Genomic DNA, 20,536 nt, shown 5'->3' on the forward strand with positions numbered 1-20,536 from the left:
CCCCTCCTCGTCGGGCTAAACCATTCGCTTCAGGAACCTTCACAGGGGGAGATGGAAACAAGGGAATTTAATAGAACGTCTGCGCGCTACTCTGTCCCCGTTTTTCTACCTAGCTTAAGTTATACACATACTTTTTTTCTCTTGCCAACTGTCCCTGCGAGTGTGGCGCCGTGTTTCGCCTGCTCGGTTCGAACGCCTCCTCTTCCCAGGCCTGCGGATGCGTCGGCCCGCCAGGAAGGCTAGCGGTCGGCGCGGGTTGGCACAGATGCGGGGAAGCGCGCCCGACGTCGCGCTCAGGGGGCGGGGCCGCGCGCAGGGGGAGGGCAGGTGGGCAAGATGGCTCCCGCCGAGTGATTCTGCCCGGATAGCTCCGGCGGCCGCTGAGACACCGGGACGGGGGGTGCTGCCCCCACTGCCGCCCTTCTTCTTCTCCCCCGCCCCCAGAGACCCCCTCCTTCCCTTCCTCCTTCTACCTCGGTGCGGAGGGAGGGGAGGTGGGCCTGGTTCCTGGGACACCATGTCGGACTCTGAGGAGGAGAGCCAGGACCGGCAACTGAAAATCGTCGTGCTGGGGGACGGCACCTCCGGGAAGGTCAGTCCTCGAGCGGGCCCGCCGTGCCAGGCCTGCAGGAACCCCGGCGCGGCCCTGGCGCCCCCCAGCCTCCTCCCCGCCCCTCGGCGTCGCCTTATGTCCCCGAGCCCCGGGGCGTCTGGGCTTGGGCCCGCGAGGTCGTGGCCTGGGGTTCGACACTAATAGGCGCTTGGTGAAGTCCGTCGAGAGCTGTCCAGCTCCTCTTAAATTAAAAAAAAAAAAAAAGTCATTGCCTAACCCCTGCCTGGATCGCGAACTCCTACTTCTTCAAGACACGAGCCAGTATCGCCTCCCTGGGAAGCTTTCCAGCTTCTCGCCTCTGAGGACTGGCAAGGATCTGCCAAGGCATCTTACCTCTTTTTACTTTAGTCCAGGTCACACTTTGCTCCTTTCCCCCCGTTTACCGTTTCTGATGGCTCCACTGTACTGGGAGCTCCCAAGAACTTGACGCTGGAATCAGATTCCCTGGGTGAGAGAATTGGGGCTCCATCACTTACTGGTCGGATCATTGGAGGGCAAATTGCTATCCTGTTTGTACTTCATCTGTAAGATGGGTATATTGATAGGGATCTCCTCGAAGGGTGAAGTGTGCAAATCCACATTAAATATGAAAATCTACATAAAGCTTTCATAACATGGTGTGCACTCAGTAAACGTTAGTTGCTGTTTTAGAGCATCATATCTGTTCATCTCTGTTCCCAGCACAGCACCTGTCAACACAAACATTCATTCAACAAATAGCTATTGAACTCCTATTCTGGGCTGGATGCTGAGGGCAGAGCTGCTAGCATGACAGAGGGGATCATTGCCTTAAAGTCTGTCTTTCAGTGACAGTTGGTTGAATGAATGAGAGTGAGTGCGTGAGAATATCTGGCAGCCAGTCCCCTTACCTGGTAGGCAGAGGTCTTTAACCCAGGGTTGTGGAGCTCCTGAGATGGAATAAACATTGCCCGGTGCTTGCTCTTTGGAGATGGTCCGTAAGATCTTAAAGGGTTCTTGATCCACGCCCCAAATAAGGTGAAGAGCCTCTGCCCGGCCAACCTTCACACCTGTCGCTCCTATCAATGGCGCCAACACTGTTTCTGGGAATATTGTTAGAGTTTGTCTCCTTTCTTCCATCCGCTTTCCCAACTAGAGGCTTCAGAAACGCTGGTTATTATTGTTACCAGTTTCCCGTTTTCGGCTTCACGTTTTCGTGTTCCTGGTGTAGTTTGGACCCTGGTTCCTATGGTGACGACTGCTCGATACATCTTCCCTGGCAGTTGGCACTGCACAGCTGCTCCTGTCTTTCGTTCTGAGATTTGAGTTCCTAGGGCCCTAGGGAAAGGTGTCATTCATATGCAGGATTTGGAGGATTCTTGTTAATTTCTTTCTTGCCATCCCTGATATTTTGTTATTGATTTTTATTATTGAGGAAAAACAACTTAATATGCTTTGATTACTTTTAAACATTTTGAGGAAGAAAAGAACTTGGGATCACTTTTCTTTATAAAGAATTATATGACTTTTTGTACACTTGTAACAACTTTTTGAATGGATGAGTTGTTTTAAATGAATCAGCATTGTTTCTAACACCCTTATTCAGTAAAAATTTTAAGTTCATTTTTATAGTTTTTTCATCATTCGTATTTTCTTTTGAATGTCTTCTAATTTTTCATTTCCTACATCTTTTTATGGTCAACTCATAACTGAATTTATTTCCTGTTTAAAACTATAATGACTGTCTATAACACTAATACACTTATAAAAAGACACAAAAATTGTCCATTATCCTACATTCTATCATAATTCTTTAAATTTTAAATTTTTTTCCCAGTATTCATCCATTATCATACATGTATTTCTCTGTTGAAATTTGTTCATAATTCCTATCTAGGTTTTTCATCTAGCCTGTCATACATTTTCCTCTTGTTACTAATTTAGTGTGAATAATTATGATTTTTCATCTCTGTCAAAAATTTTATCTAGTGTACAACAAAGCATATGTTTTTCCTTCTATATTATTGAATTAGGATTATCATTCTGCTTCAAAGGATAACAGTGATATTGTTTATGGCGTTCTGATTTAGTCTTTGTCATCTTGACTAATCTATTTTAAAATTGTAAAGATTTTTTTCTGCCAGAAATTTCTGGATACCAGCATCAGAAATCTAACCTTTTTTCATTATTCATATATCAGCTTTTGTTTTTTTCCATACCCTATTTAGTTTTCAGATTATTGCCATATTATTGGCAGCTTCCAACATTCCCATTCTATTTCTTTTATTGTCCTTTTCTATTATGAATTCAGCCTCTCTTTCATCCTTACTTGTAGCCTGATTTAACTCCTGGCCATTTTTTCTAGTATCAGTTTTTCTTGCTAGTTCTAACTCAGGGCATGTTTATACACCCTTACAAAAGCAAGAGAATATTGAGATGACCACTAACAGTTTATTCAAGAGAAATTTAGCTCCTCCTGCTATTAACACGTGTTTCTATTTCTTTCCTGTTTTGAGTCATACTTAGGATTTTATTATATACTTAAGATTTTTTTTGAGGCAAAATATTCTTTTATGGTGTCTTTTCAGTATTAGTAAATGTAGTATGGTTAAAAATTATTAGCAAAAGTTCACCAAACAAAAAAACTATAAAGAATCAGAAAAAAAGTTACAGATATGAAAGATGGTTGTTCTCTTCATAATTGTTTAAAAAGGGTATTTATACAATGACTTATGAGAAATTATTAAATGAGAAAGATAGCGTAATGTCTAGATAATTGAAGAGGATGTGCCTCCTTCCCACTGATTCAGTTGATTCTCTGTTTAATTTTTATAGTGAGATGTCTGGAGATGGTATAAGAACCCATTTTAATATTCTTTGTTCGCAATGACCTATACTTTTGACAGATTGTACTCTATTCCAATTGAAAATTCTAGCTTTAAGTTTGCCTCAAAAGTGTGAGGCTTTCAAATTCTAGAAGTCCGATTTTTAGGAAAAGAAACACTAAGCTGAAGTTACATGTGCCTTGAGTTTCTCTTAGACTTATAGAAGTGTTTCAGCCATCCATATATTAAACATTTTGAAATATCTGTAATAGTATAAGTAGTGTTAATTATTTTTCTCTAGAACTCTGAGCCTCTTCACAGATGATTTTGTGCTCTAAGTTAAATAAGCTCAATGGCATAAACAAGGCTAAATGAAAAAAGATTTAAAAAGGAATGCTTACTTTTTTTTTCTCTAATGTCTTAGTTTTTATATTATCAAGGAAGCCAAATGAATTTTCATTTTGGTGTAGTGAGTTTATTTCTCGGAGTCTAGCAGAACATCTTTCTTATGGTGCTCAATAAATATTTGACCAAATATTTTAGTGGTTTCTTACAAATGCTGAGTATTTAAATATTAAAAGAATTGGAGTTAGTGTGTGCAAATTGCTATTTATATGAAAAATATGGTTCTTATGTCAAAGGAATTTTAGGTCTTTTTGTTTAAAGGAATTGAAGTTTGGCCAAGTTTTCTTTTGCACTACTGTACTTATGTTGTAATTAATTATAGTAAGCTATCTTGGAAATTTTATCTTAGTTTTCATTATTTAGGAGTTGACATCTAATTTTAACTTTTAAAATAAGAAAGAGCTATTTTTCCTTAACTTTAGGAATCTGTCTTGAAGAGCATAAAAGCTTCATGAAAATCCCTTTCTCTTCTTTTTGGGGAAGTTTACAAATAAATAAATAATGTATTTAAAATGTTTAAGAAGCTTTTGAGTTATTGAGTTATTTCAGTTGTTACTAGATTATTCTTTTGCTTTGGTAAGAAATGGTACCCTAAAGAAACTCTAGAGTTTTGAATGTAACTTAGAGTTGTTATTGAAAAAATGTAGATATATATTTGTTCTGGTTATAGTATTCTTTTGACTTTTAAGCTTTATGGTTCTTAGATGGAATATATTTATTTTTGTCTGCTTAATATTAATCTTAAAAATATCAACTTCTTAATTTAAAAGATAAATATTATCAGTCATTTTATAGAATCATTTTCATTTAACATTTTAAAAAAATAAATTTATTTATATTTTATTTTTGTCTGTGTTGGGTCTTTGTTGTGGTGCGGTGGCTTCTCTTGTTGCGGAGCACGGACTCTAGGCGCGTAGGCTCAGTAGTTGTGGCACGCAGGCTCTAGAGCGCAGGCTCAGTAGTTGTGGCGTACGGGCTTAGTTGCTCCATGGCATGTGGGATCTTCCCGGACCAGGGCTCGAACCTGTGTCCCCTGCACTGGCAGGCGGATTCCCAACCACTGCGCCACCAGGGAAGTACAACATTTTTAATGTAGAGAAAAATTAGACATGTTTCTTGGGGGGGAAAAAGAAAGGAAATTCTATAAACAGGCTTACCTCTCCTTAATTAGTTCTACTTCTTATTGGCTGAGGGCACAAACTACTCAGATGTTTAACCTCAGAAATGAAACATCTCTGAAAGTTGTATTGAACTGATATATAGGGACATATAAGATTCAGATCTTTGATCATGTTGTTTTAGTTTTCTCTGTTGATAATTCTCAAATTCTAATTTCCAGCAAGGAGTAGGGAGCTTGACAATCAGGGGATTTAAAGAGATTTAGCCGATTAGTCTGTTGTTGCCACTGATAGCTGGTTGGCAAGTGAAATTTACCTGGTGGAATGTTAAGTTCCTCTTCCCCTTGTAACTGATTAGTACTGCTTAAAGTTGCTTGATGGATTAATGGGAGTATAAATATTAAGATTACTTAATAAGATTTAGTAGTGATTTTATGTTTACATTTCTAAAACAAAGACATTAATTTTGATATTCTGTGCATCAATTTTTTAGACCTCCTTAGCTACGTGTTTTGCTCAAGAAACTTTTGGGAAACAGTACAAACAAACTATAGGACTGGATTTCTTTTTGAGAAGAATAATGTTGCCAGGTAAGAGACTAAAACGTCTTAACATAGAAAATTGTCCATATCTGACAATAAGAGACATAAGCAGAAATGTGTAAAATAAATTTTGGGGCTGTTTGTATGTGAAAATATATGTAATCAGTATTGAAAATATATGAAATATATGAAAATATATGTGAAATATGTATGTGAAATCTATCTTAGGGAGGTTAACTTTCATCAGCATCTACCATGAAGACATAGTGTCCATGTGTGTAAGGAAAAAGTTTATATCCTCCCCACTCTCCCACTGTTTTTGACCACTGCACATTTTTTGAGGATAAACAATAGTTGCTTATAAAATTCTAAAGTTAAAAACAAAATCAAATGCCATATAATTATCAACAGGTATTGTATGAACTAAATGTGAGAAGACTGGAAAGGATTATTTTTTTAAATATTATTTTGATTAACCTCTGCTTCAGTTTTTTGTTTGAGAGAAAGTTGGAACAGAAGTATAATGTAGCTATGGAACTTCTGTGCTCTAATATGTGAATGCTGTTTTATGCAAGGCAGCATGAAATTGCTGGCATTTAATAGACCACTAAAATTTAGGGTCCCTAGGCACTCATAAAAATACAGTTTGAGCATTCAAGATGTTTCAGTTCACCATGCAAAGAAACTATTTAGATGCCAGTTGCAGCACATTTTGTGGGAAATACAGGGAAATAATAACAAAAAAAGAGTGGTTTCTGTTTTAAGTTAGTTTCTGAACAATTGGGGCTTTAAAATGCTCTGTCTATTCACTTGTGCTTAAATTATATGTTTAAAGTATTTTATTAAAAGCAGTTTATCTTGATTGACTTCATAAACTAGTCCATCTTTCTCCTCTCTGAGGAAACACATTTGAATAAAAACAGTTGCAAGTGTAGTGTCAGATTCATATACTGGAACGTGAGTGATACAGTGGGAAGCGGTTTAATAAATTATAATATTTTTGAAATACATTAACCTCTCAAATACTACATCTATCAGACAACTCTCTATGAATGTTTTAGAACAGCTAATAAAAACTCTTGGTAATTGAAGGTATTCTGTATACTTCACTAGTAATATACTCTCTTATATTTTGTGATGGTTGGTATTCGGCTACCAATGAAAAATAAATTAGAAGATACAGCTTAAGAGAAGAATTCCATTTTGCCACTACTAAGTTATTATTTAGAAAGAGATTTATTGAGAAACGTGTATTTTGTTTCATTTGTATTTTCTTTTAATGTATTCAAAACTGAAAATCTCATTTTTATTATTCTCACTCTTATGGATAGGTTAATACTGCTTTCAGAATATTTACAACAGTCACTAGTAGAATACATGTACAAATCACATAATATACATACTAAAAACTTATTTTGCAACAGTTTTTTCAGAGATGCCAGTTGTACACAGAGAGCCTCAAAGTGTATTTAATTACTGACTGTTTTGTTTTCGATGCTAATTAGCAAAAGCACTAACTTTCTATATTATTAATATTGTTTAATTTTTCTGATTTTTCAGTTCAAAGACTTAAATAAAGGAGCAAGCACCTACTCAAACATTAAAAACATTTTAAGACTGGTTTTAGACATTTTATATATGTAAAATATATGATGATTTCTGATTTTTTGCACAATACTACCGATTTTTAAATTTTGATGACTTTGTAAAAAATATTTGGTATTTTTGAAATCCAAATTTATAATATGATATTTTAGAGTTAGAAAGTACTTAGGTTAAAAATGACATTAGGAAATATATACTCTTAATGAATATATATTTTAATTTTCCTGATTAAGGTTTTATTTTGATGGGTAGAGTTCCAGAAAAAAATATTTTTTTATAAAACGGCAGTTGGTTTTATTCTATTTAATGGACTCAAAATTGTGGTAGAAGTTTCAGTAAGAAAAAATTGTTTTAATGTAACTTGATTTTATATTAATAGGTACATTAAGAAATGAGGTTAATAAATTAAAAGGTTTATAGTATACCCTTTATATACTTGAACTTTAATTTTAATTCACTGTGTCCAAGGATTAATATTTGTATCATTTGCTAAAACATTACAGGCAGCATTAATTGAATTTATGGTACAGCAGCATAGGAGGCAAATCTAATATTTGTTAGTATTCTAGTAAGTCTTCTGTCCATTCAGATTGTTAGAGGTGTAATACCTCCTGTTCATCTATTGACATTCTCTTCATGCAAGTTTTCAAGGTCATTACTCTGCAAATACTCATCCATGTTAGTATATTTCATGATCTGGTATGCTGTATAGTCTGGATGCAACCACTGTGCAGATTTTACTGCTTAAAATAGTGTATCTGTTAGTCAGAGATTCTGCTGATAGAGCTTCTTAAGAGCCTTAGTCAAAATACTTTCAGGAAGCTTGTGGGTACAGTCAGTAAACAGCGTTCTACTGTGAAAAGGATTTCTAAGTCTTTAGTACAAGAAGTGGGCAGACTTGTGTTTTTAGTTCCATCTTGACTATGCAGCACTTTAAGTAAGGTTAACCAAGGCACCAAGTGTACTTTTACAAGGTCACTGTTGAATCCTCTTGGTGGCTTTGATTCATACCAAAAGCAACTTACCTGTATTTTGTCACCTCATTTATTTATTTTTTTCCCTAGTTAAATGTCATTTCTTACAGGAGAGCAGGAATTTTCTAGTATTTTGCATTTGGGATTAGATTGCTGACAGTTTCCTCCTTAACATTCTTTATTAGTTAGAAATTTATATTAGATGGATTCTTGGTTTTAAAAAAATTTTCAATGTTGATTATTTGAAAATTCTTATATAGCTTTATAGGCATGTCATTTTGAAAATATACTGGAAGCCTTCATATGTTTTTGCTTGCAAAAACTAAAAGGAATATTAATTTGAATTCTATATTATTTTGTTTCCCAAATAGGGAACTCCCATTTATTTTTATTTTTATGTGTTAATAAGCCTAAAATTCAAATGTGGAAGTTAAAAATACTTTTCTAGATACATGAAATAACTATGAAGTTAATATCATTTGTTGAAGCTATAACGATAGCAAAAGTTTGTTTATTTTTTGGCTAGCATTGTGTATTAGTGGGTTATTAGTATTGCATAGCTATTTTTATCTGAGGCACTAGAATATGTGTATTAAAGAAAAACAAGTCAAGAACAACAAACAGTGTTTATTTGGAAAAGTATGGATTTAAAAAATATCCTCAACACACAAATATAAACCTCTCAGGTGGGAGATAGTTATAAACGATTTAGAGTCAGTCTTGAAATGATGTAGTCAGAATTTGAAAACATGTAATGAAGATCATGTTTCTAAAGTTACAGATAGGATAGGATCTAAATATCATAACTAAATATCAGAACTTAAAGGAAAAAAGCTTCATATTTCTTGATATGAAGTTAAGTGGTAGGATTTATTGAACTTGAAGAAAATGGGATTAAATGCCCTTTATTAAGAGTTGCCTAAAATCTTACTTAAAAAAGTTAATATTGTTGAGTACTGTTTTTTGAAGTAAACAAATAACTAAAGAATTTTGAGAGTAAAATGAACAGAGTACTGCCTGTTTATCTAGGGGCTTCTGAAACTTTTTGATATACTTACAGTGTCGACTAGCCCTTTCTCACCTGCTTAATTTGAGACAGCATTGTAGGAGAATGAATTTTGAGTATCGAAAAATTTAGGTTTTTAAGATATTGGGTTTACACAAGTTGTTGGGTAAGTCTTAGTGTGTGACATTTTGGTTTTTTTATTCATAGACCTTTAAGAACATTTCTGTCATTACTCTGTGAGCGTTGAAAGTGTGTATATTTGGGAATGATGATGGGTGATGAACTTTAGTAGCTCTCATTAATGCTAATGAAAGTTGCTCATGTAAATCCTCTGCAGGTTGGCAGATGGAACAGACCTACATCCAAATAATGGAAAGATTGTAATACAGACCCAACAAACCTTAGAGTTAAGGGTAAAACTTGGCTGGTTAATCCAGTGTCGTACTTTCTTTTCAGTTGCAACATTGAATGGTGTGACTAACATTCTCCAGTTTTAGTGTTTTGCATTGGCATAAAAATTCATATCTATATAATCCTTTTCTGGTTTGTATTTGAAGTGAGACTAGTTTCTTAGTGTCTAAGTTTTTGAGTTTTCCTGATTTGCAAATCATTCAGAAAGATACATTTTTGGTGTGGGAGCTCATTTTGAAGGTACTAGTTGAGATTTTGTCTACCTTTGGAGAAAGCTGCATAATTTTATTAGGAGAAATAGTTTGAAATGTTAAACTGTAAAGCATATTGAACTTGATCGTTAAATTTTGTAATTGCATTGATAATAGAGAATAACTTATAATTTTTTTAACAAGTAAATATTTGGCAAAATGGACAAAAGAATTTTAAAGATTGCCCTTTAGTATTTTAGAATGCTTTTATAATGTTTGTATGGGGAAGAGATTTGTTAGACTATTTTATGAGGGCTTTGAAGCACATATTATAATTTGTTTCAGTGGAACGCTTTGAACAGATATAAATGCATCATAATATTTAGTGATATACTGGGTATGTAACCTACATCAGTTCTGAAGAGGGCTGTCAAAATGTTTATATTTTATGGGTTAAATTTCAAAACATATAATTTTAAAATTATGTTCACTATTGTATATAGTAGCTGACATTCAAATTTAAAAATTCATTGAAGTTGAAACTGTGGGACCATTTTTGTAGTCTATTAGTAATCTGTGAGTTTTAGAACCTATGGAGTTTAGAACTTACAGGAAAATTCATTATGTGCAATAAGGTACATTAGTATATAAAGTTCACTTTTAATTTTTAAATTATATATCTTACTCCACATATAAGTGCTTTATTGTTTTATGCTCTGTTTAAGAAAAAAAATTCTTTAAGGTTAAAGAAGTTTGTGAATTAAAGCTTTCTTTATTTTCTTTTGTTTTGAAGGTGATTATAAATGTGGTTTCATGGAAATGGGGTAAAGTGTAAATCTAAATTTCCCACTGTTATCTCTTTTGACAACATTATTTCACAATTCCAAATATGTGACCATGTGAACATGCAGAATAAAAGACAAATTAGGTTCAGAGTTTATCACTGTGACTTAATGTTCTGTGAAACTGTATTCAATTGTTATATTGTTCCTTAACTTTTTTTGTATTCTTATTTTTATACTCATTGTTTTATATTCTAGGAAACTTGAATGTTACTCTTCAAGTTTGGGACATAGGAGGGCAGACAATAGGAGGCAAGATGTTGGATAAATATATCTATGGAGCACAGGTATGAAACGAATTGTATGATTATTCCAGTACTGAAGATACTCTCCTTACAAACACACAAGCAGGTACACACACACATACATGCTCTTTCTACCTTGATTTTTATCTGGTATGTAGGGAGACTGATTTTACATTTGTGCTAATCCTTTGATTTCATCCTCCCCCAAAATCATGTTTGGAATGATTTGGGTCAGGGAACTGGATGACTCTAATAGCTTTCATATGCTACTTATATTACTAATACTATTGTCAGCAGTTGAATACATGCAGTGATAAATGATATTTTGATATTTAGTAACTGATTTGGTTCTGTGGACTACTTACAGAATACATAAATTGAATGATAAATATTAGAGAGGAAAATTTAATTTCATTTTAAGTTGCAAGGACAAAAAGCATACATATATGCCTATATATTTTTGTGCCGTGAATTAGTCTAGTAAATATTTATAGTTCTTCAGATTTAACAAATATATCAATATATTGTATCAGAAAACTAAATATGACTAATTATATATATGAAGCACATACAGCATTTTAACATGATAGTCATGTGTGGTGTCTTTTCAGAAGAAAATCTGTGTAGAGTAAGAAAAACCACTTGAATGATTATATAACAAAAATTCTTTGGTACATTAGCTTATATAGACATAATTTATAAGTTTTAAAATTAAATTATACAAATAGAAAATATGCATAGTAGTAATTAATATACTTAACAAATTAATTATTGACATGCTGTTTATTTTTGCTTTTTCTTCTACTTTGAGTTAGTGTGTATCTTTCATATGATCATGAGGTATTGGGGGGGATAATATTCATAATCCTCATTTAGTTTTTTATTGGAGTTCGATATTTTAAGTCGAGAATCATAACTTGGTTATGTGGAGCTGGGTTGCTCATAAGAAATGAATCTAGAAGATGATGACAGAATATTAAGCACTCTGCTGTATGAAGTTTGATACTTAACAAATACCATTGCCTTAATTTTGGATGGAAAATAGATTTTGAATTATAAAATATTCAGAGAAGGATGAGGCTCATATGGTTCTTAATCACGTATAAAGGCCCTAGGGTTTTGTTTTTTTGCGTTATTGATATATAGATTTGGCTCTGAGACCCTTCTTTGCCTCTTCTTCTACGTTGTTCTTTGTCTCCTGGAAAATATTTCTGCTCACTTAACATTTTCACTTGTGACCATATGACTTAATATTTTATGACTGTTCGTTTTTCTCTTAAAAAATATGTCTCAGATTTTTGTGTCTGGCTTTTTCATTGTTGTGTGTTTCTGTTTTAAACTGATTATGTTTAAAGTAGATATTAAGCTAAAGAGAAATTGCTGGACAGAGATTTGTGGGAAGCCACAGTCCTTGTTTCATTCACCTAGTTGGTAAAATGGGATTTGAAAATAACAATCTCTTTCCTCTTTGCTCCATTGAAATCTATCTTCATGGACACATATTGGATTTAAAAAAAATGAAAACTAGATTAGTCAAGCTTCTAATGATATTTGACTCTGAATGTCAAATAGAATAGCTTTTTATGGTTTATAGATATACCTAAAGTTAGTGGAGAATGGGAAGTTTTTATGCATTTCAGAGTAAATAATAATATAACATTCAATTAATACATTTTTTTCACTTAAAAATTAGGGGAATGTAATGTTTATGGGTTAGACTCTTAATTTTACCTTACTTCAAATCATTAAAAAATTTTGTTATTTGATTTATAGAAAATTTAAATTTATTAATATTATAAAATTATTATATAAAAATTAATGTTGATATGACATTCACATAATATAAAATTAACAATTTTTAAAGTATATAACCAGTCGTATATAGTACATTCACAATGTTGTGTGACCATCCCCTCAAATCAGTTCTTTATATGTTTTATGCTATTACATAGCTGCTTAAAGTCAGCAGACATTAATGGGCAAATTTTAAAAATTTCCATCATTTTTGAGGATACTTGAGTTTAGTGAAATGTCTGTGTTCTTTTCTAATGTACTTCACATCTTGGGAGAAAGAGAATGTCACATGAGATTTCTGTTTCGAAGGTACATGTTGATTTTTTTCTCTTTTGACACTGTCTTACATTGTTTATACTTTACAATCTCTGTAAATCATATACCCTGTTTTATTAAAAAGCAATGTAATAAAGTGTTTGTAGGAATTTCATGAACATTTTCATGAAATCGTCCCAGGAAAGTAGGAATTTTGAGATGATAAAATGAGTTGTCATAAATTTTCTCTGCTTTCCAGAGATTCTAAATTAAATGCTGCGTAAAATATAATTAAGTAAATTTGCCAGTAGTTTCTTTTGTTAAAATACATGTAAATTTTTTACCCAGGCCAGAGAAGCTCAGACTACAGTTCACTACCATAAATTGGGAGAAACGTTACTTTTTAAAAAACAGTGCTTTCATAAACATTTTAATAGCATTTAATAGTTTTATATAATTACATAACTTTTCTTCAAAGTAGATCTATACTGCTTCTAGAGTTGTTGTAGATGCTGTACATTGCCCATCTCACGAATACTTTGGACTTTTGTGCACGTGCTACGTGATAGAAGTCTTTCAGAAATGCTTTGACAAGCTGTTTTGAGGACATCAGTATAATGTCTTATTTAGGATTTTGTTTTAGGTTCTCTAACTTATGTAATGTGTATGGAAAGAATTATCTTACACGTATCTGGGCTGTTAAGCTCTGTGAATCCATTTTTCTAAAGCATTTCTTATCCAGGAAGAAGCTTATTTGTAGGCTGGAATTAACTTAGATTCAGATAAAACTGATGATTTTACCCTCTTCACTTTTTCCCCACCAGTAGCATTAAATTTTAGTGATAGTGTATTGAATAGTGTTGGTTGAAACAAAATTGAATAGACACCGAAGAAAGAATTAGTGAGGTATTTTGTCAAAAACTAGTTCTAAGAATTGAAGTATGTCCCAGTTAAATTCCCAGATTTTAAATTAACTTAAAATTTTCTAGGAGTCTTCAGAAAGATGTTATAGGCTATTTTTCATAGTGGTTACAAGCAAACACACAGTACATAGTGTTTAGTGCCCTGTAACCTGTGGCTAACAGAGGCTAATAACAAACCTCAGAGAAGGACTGGATGTTTCATTTTTGTAGCTCTTTCCGTCCTGGAATCTAAGTGGTTTGCAAACACTGCCCTACTGAGTATAAACTCAATGAAGTGTACTCATTTGTGAGGTAGAACATAACTACTATTGTGTACCAGTGCCCCACACAGATGAGCCACCCTGTTAACCACCAACAAAAGGATATGGTGCCAGTATGACAACTGGGGAGAGAGCATATCTCAAAGTTGGACTCCCTGAGACCCTCTGCTGTCTTTTACCATGAATTTTTTAGTTGGATATTTGTCAACTTATAACTTATTATATTTACAGACGTCTCTTGCATTAGTGTTCCTTCTTACAGGTAGTACTTATACAGCAAAGTATAGTATATGTGGTTACGACTAGTGTATAATCTATATGATTTAATTCATTTCTATATTTAATTAAAAACTAAAGTAGATTATTTGTTGTACAAATCAGGGAGAAAAAAATACCTGTATTTTGGAAATGGGTAACTTTCACTAAATTGTATGTACTGTATCTGTTAAATTTTAGAACTAAATTTTGAAATTCCTTATAATACTGTTAAGTGTTGCCACAGTGTTTGTTCCTTCAAGACTGCTGTCAGTTATTCCTTTGAAAATGGTATCCATTTGGTTTACTGACTCATCATGCTTACTAGATATGGTGATAAGTGAAATAGATGAAAACAAAGTACTATATAATATTATGTAATATTTACTAAAAGTCTTAAGGTTTATAAAGAGAAGGGGTGGTAATATCTTTTGGCAATTGCGGGGGGGGGTGAGGAAAGTGAAGTTAAGGCATAGAAGATGGAGGAAATTTTTGTGAAGAATTCGAAGATGTAGAAGGATTTATTAAACTTGAAGTCTCATTTCCAAAAGTCATGGCAGAAAAATTTAGAAAGAGGAGCAGGTGGAGGGTAAATTAGGAAGAGGAAGCACAGGAAAGTATGGGGATGAAGACATAGCAGAAGGATAAATGGTGGATAGGTGATAAAAGAGGGTATCAGGGACATGAGATATGGTGGTGGGTTTAGATGGCCACAAGATTGCCAAGAAACAGTTATTTCCAGCAGTTCCCTGTAGATTCTTCTTAGACCTGAGTTGTTGCCAAGATGTGTTGCATTTCCAAGGGAGTTGTACTTTCTGATAGTTTTTTGAAAGGAATCAGAAGAGAACTAGATTGATTGATGGGGTGAGAGACTCAGGGCTTTGAGGGTACTTATATTATAGGCTCCCAAAGAGATGAGTACTTAGAGGTCTGGCTTTGGTGTGCTGAAGCTGGTGGGTAGAGGCCCTGGGAGTCTGTGGCAGCTTGTATGAGTTTTGGTAGTTTGTGTGTTTCAAGGAAGTGGTTCATTTCACCTATGTTTTCAAATTTTGGGCTATGGAGTTGTTCATATTATTCCTTCATTATTTTTTTAATGTCTGTGGGAACCAGTAGTCATGACCCCTCGTTAATTTGTGCCTTCTCTTTCTTTATCTTTCTGTCTCTCTGACTCTGTCTCTGTCTTTCTTTTTGGTTAATCTGGCTAGAGGTTACCAACTTTTGGTTTTTATTAATTTTCTCTGTTGTTTTCCTCTTTCCAGTTTCATTGATCTCTGCTCTAATTTTTATTATTACTATTTTTTCTGCTTGCACTAAGTTTAAATTGCTCTTCTTCTTCAGTTTTCTAAAGTGGAAGCTTAGATTTTTGATGTTTCTTCTCTTCTGATATATACATTCAGTGCTCTACATTTTCCTCGAAGTACTGTTTTTGCTGTATCTCCAAGTTTTGATAGGTTGTATTTTATTTAAGATATTTTAAACTTCTCTTGAGGCTTCTTTTTCGACCCAGGTGTTATTTAGAAGTATGTTGTTTAATTTCAACATATTTTGAGTTTTTCCAGCTCTTTCTATTATTCTAATGATTCCATTGTAATTTAAGAACATGCTTGGTATGATTTCTATTCTTATAAATTTGTCAAGGTGTGTTTTATGGTCCAGAATGTAGTCTATCTGGTGAATGTTTCATATGAGATTGAGAAGAGGGTACATTTTAATGTTGTTGGATGGACTGTTTTATAAATGTCAATTAGATGAAGCTGATTGTTACTGCTGTTCAGGTCAACTTACTGATTTTCTGCTTGCTTGATATATCAATTAATGGAAAAGGGGTGTTGAAATCTCCAACTATATTAGTGGATCTGTGGATTTTGAATTCCTTACAGTTCTATCAGTTTTGGGCTCCATATTTTGATACTCTGTTATTAAGTGTATATACACAAAGGATTGTTATGTTTTCTTGGAGAATTAACCCCTTTACCATTATGCCAATCTTTATACCTCATGATTTCCCTTATTCTGAAGTCTGCTTTGTCTGAAATTAATATAGCTGCTCCAGCTTTCTTTTCACTTCTTTTAGCATGGTATTTCTTTATCCCTTAACTTTTTTTTTTTTTTTTTTTTAAACTTTTTTTTTTTTTTTTTTTTTTTTTAAGATATGGGATTCTTTTTTTTTTTTAATTTTATTTATTTATTTATTTATTTTATTTTTATTTTTGGCTGTGCTGGGTCTTCGGTTCGTGCGAGGGCTTTCTCTAGTTGCGGCAAGTGGGGGCCACTCTTCATCGCGGTGCGGGGACCGCTCTTCATCGCGGTGCGCGGGCCTTTCACTATCGCGGCCCCTCCCGTTGCGGGGCACAGGCTCCAGACGCACAGGCTCAGCAGCTGTGGCTCACGGGCCCAGCTGCTCCGTGGCATGTGGGATCTTCCCAGACCAGGGCTCGAACCCGTGTCTCCTGCATTAGCAGGCAGATTCTCAACCACTGCGCCACCAGGGAAGCCCTATCCCTTAACTTTTAACCTGTGTCTTTATATTTAAAGCGTGTTTCCTGTAGGCAACATATAGTTGAGTCTTGGTTTTTCATCTACTCTGACAATGTTTTTTAATTGGTGTATTTGGACCATTCACATTTAAAGTGATTATTGATATAGTTGGATTCATATCTTTCATGTTTGTTTTCTGATCCTTGTGCTTGCTTCCCTCCCTCCCCCTCCTTTTCTCTTTCTTTCTTTTCTGGTTTTATTTGAGCATTTTATCTCTTAGTCTGTCAATTATACTAAAACTTTGTTTTTTAAGCAATTGCCCTAGAGTTTGCATCTTATACTAATCAAAGTCCACCTTCATATGATACTACATTGCTTCCTGTGTAGTTCATAAAATATTTCATAAAATAATATTCTCAGTTCATCCCTCCTGTCCCTGATGGCATCACTGTCATTCATTTCTCTTTTCTATATGCTATAATCAGTCAGTACCTTGTTACTGTTATTAAATATTTATATTTTAGATTAATTAAGAATAAGAAAAATTAATGATTTTCTTTTACCTTTTCTTGTTCCTTCTCTGATATGCTTCCTTTCTTTATGTAGAACTGAGTTTCTGACCTGTATCATTTCCTTCTTCTTGAAGAACTTCTTTTAACGTTTCTTCCAGAGAAGGTCTTCTGGCTATGAATTCCCTCAGTTTTTGTTTATCTGAGAAAGTCTTTATTCCTCCTTACTTAGAAAAGGATTTTTTATGTCTAGAATTTTAGATTGGTCCTTTTCTTCAACACCTTAAAAATTTCACTCCATTCTTTTCTTAATTGCTTGGTTTCTGAAGAGAAATTCTCTATAATTCTTCTCCTTGTTGGTCTATAGATAGAGTATTCCCTCCCTCCCCTTGGCTTCCACCCCCTACCTTTTCTCAAGATTTTCTCTTTGTGTTTTGTTTTATGGAGTTTAAGTATATGATGCCTAGGTGTAGATGTTTTGGTATTTATCCTACTTGATGTTCTCTAAGATTCCTGGATCTGTGGATGGTGTCTTTAATTAATTTTGGCAATTTCTTGGCCATTATTACTTCAAATATTTCTTAAGTTCCATTTTCTCTTCTCCTTCTGGTATTCCAGTTCCATGTGTCATATACATTCAGAATTGTCCCATAGTTCTTTGATATTCTATTTTATTCATTCTTTTTTCTCTTTACATTTCAGTTTTGAAAGTTTCTATTATCTTATCCTAAAGCTGGCTGTTTCTTTCTTAGGTTGTGTCCAGTCTACTGATGAGCTCATCAATGGCCTTATTTCTGTTATAGTATTTTTGATATCTAGCATTTCCTTTTTATTATTCATTAATGTTTCCATCTCTTTGTGTATATTACCCACCGTTCTTTCATGTTTTCTACCTTTTCCATTAGAATCTTTAAAATGTTAATTACATTTATTTTAAATTCCTGTTCTGATCATTCCAAAATCTGTCTCAATTTTGAATCTGATTCTAATGTTTGCTTTTTCTCTTCAAACTTCCTTCTAGTGTGCCTTTTAATTTTGTGTTGAAAACTAGACATGATGTATCGAGTAATAAGAACTCAAATAAATAGGCTTTTAGTGTGAGGTTTTATGTTAATTTGGCCAGGAGTTGGTCTGTGTTTAATGTTTGCTGAATCTTTAGATGGCAGAGCCATCAAATTCCTCTAATGTCCTTGTGTTTTTCCTCCCCTGTCTTTTTGGGCATCTCAAAGAACTCTTCCTTTGTTGGAGTTTGTGTCTTGCAGCTCTTTCAAATGTAATCTACTATTATACTGGAGCCCTATTGGTGTGTGTTAAAGTATGGAAGAGGGGAAACATTCTATACTCTTATGATTAAGTCACAGCCTTGTGTGACTTAAGCATCTGTGTCCCTGGGCTGTGACCTTCATAGATATTTCTTAGCTTTTCTCATTTAGGTGAGACAGGATGACTAGAAGGGGCGGGAGTTGGAAAATGCCATTCTCTCATGTGGTAGAAGACTGAGCTTTTTTCCTGGGAGGATGCCATTTTACAGATAATGCTCTGGGCATATTTTACAATGGTTACTTTCTCTCTTCTCATGCCAGAACCATGAGGGGATTTTTCTTGACTCTTCACCATGAGGATCTTGTGGGGTTCCTAGAGGTAAAACACATGAAAGTATGGGTGTATCCCAAAGACTGTGTCCCCCAGGAGTTTCTCATCCTCAAGCTAGCCCACACTCAGCTTCCAACAATTCATCAAAATTACCATTTAAATGTTTCTACTATTTACTGGCTCTAGTGGCTTTTGTTCCAGGTAAGCAGATTTTGGCTGTGACTCTCTGGATTCACCCATCACTCCGATTTCAGGGTGGCAATTTGCCCTGCAAACTCAGCTCTCTGTTGTGTCCAAGAAAAGTCATGGATTTTCAGTTTGTCCAGCTTTTTTCTTATTGTAAGAACAGTGATGACTTCCAAGCTCTTTACATGTCTGAGCTGAAACTGAAAGTCCTAGAACTTCTTTTCTATGTTAATGTCTTTGGTTTTCTCATTTCTCCTTCTCAGTTTTTAACCACATGGGTGTTGGTCAAAACTGGTACAAAATTGTCATATTAGGAGCAAAGATAAAAATCATAATTTTTGCATTAAATGGTATTGAGAAATGGATATATGAGCCGATAGATGTTTGGGTTGGTAGATAGCTAGATTAATGAAAAGGTGTTTCCTTCTGTCTTTCTTATGAGTCCTGGACAATTCATAGGTATTGCTGACTGAAGAATATTGGGATATATTGGTTTAGATGAGAAATTGGCAAACTTCCTTGAAAAGCCAGATAGAAAATATTTTAGGTTTTGCAGGTCAGACTGTCTCTGCTGCAGCTACTCAACTCTGCCATTATAGTGCAAAAGCAGCCATTGATAATACTTAAGTGAGTGTGACTATGTTTCAATAAAAGTTTATTTACAAATATAGGCTATGAGCTGGATTTGACCTGGGGGCCATAGTTTACCAACTCCTGGTCTAGATCAGTGATAGTTAATTTTTATTCTATACCTCTGGTCTAGTACTGATTATCAAGAGATGCTGGCCATGTTTTATTTGCATATATTCTATTATGTTCAGATATTGAGCCATGTTGCGATGAATATTTTAATATATTAGTTAGAAGGGTTCTAAAAATTTTAAGGTTTAAGAGGCACCATAGGTCAAGGCTCAGTTTATGAGAGTGAAAACAATCTCACATTTGCCCTGAAAATGTGATTCATATTCATTCAGAATAATAATAAAAAAATTCCCAGTAAGTGTATAGTTTGTTGGTTTTAAATTGTCTATTTTTATTACTTTACATAATCAGTTAGGCATGACAGGTATTATGAAGGTGGATGACAGAAGCATTGCCGAAGATCAATAGATGGTAGGTCCAGGACTACAATCCAAAGGCAATCTGACTTCTAGGGCAGAGCTCTTTCAACATAATATATTGTATCACTCATGTCAACTGGAGGTGGAGTCAGTAGATTGAATATTAGCTTTGTTCAGAGGCTAATTCTGGGGCATTATTCTTAATAAGAAAAGTAGGATGTTCATTATTTCAAATAATTCTGTGCTGGGCATTATTTCAAAGCATTTGGGAGGGCAGAAATAGATTTATAAGTTACTAAAATAAATCAGACAAACAATTTTGCATAAAAATTATGGAATAATTAAGTTGAAAGGGATATAGAGTGTTTAATTCAATGATCTAACTTTAGAGGCAAATAACTTGAGACCCAGAGAAGCTACGTGACTTGGGGGCCAGTGTAGTTTAATAAAGGGCATGCAATATATGTAAATTAAGCCATCATGCTGT

General features: G+C 34.3%; 1 protein-coding gene across 2 annotated transcripts in view; it reads left to right on the forward strand.

The window, feature by feature from the left end:
* The first annotated feature begins 308 nt into the window (after nt 1-308).
* RAB28 (RAB28, member RAS oncogene family) overlaps nt 309-20,536 on the forward strand; it is a 92,117-nt gene continuing 71,889 nt past the window's right edge. For both annotated transcript variants that reach the window (XM_007167314.2, XM_007167313.3), the window contains exons 1-3: nt 309-592; nt 5,413-5,509; nt 10,689-10,777. In XM_007167314.2, the coding sequence (XP_007167376.1) occupies nt 518-592; nt 5,413-5,509; nt 10,689-10,777 (261 nt within the window). In that variant the 5' untranslated portion in view covers nt 309-517. The remainder of the gene's footprint in view (nt 593-5,412; nt 5,510-10,688; nt 10,778-20,536) is intronic.

The sequence above is a fragment of the Balaenoptera acutorostrata genome, chromosome 5 (genome assembly GCF_949987535.1).
Source record: "Balaenoptera acutorostrata chromosome 5, mBalAcu1.1, whole genome shotgun sequence".
NCBI lineage: Eukaryota > Metazoa > Chordata > Mammalia > Artiodactyla > Balaenopteridae > Balaenoptera > Balaenoptera acutorostrata.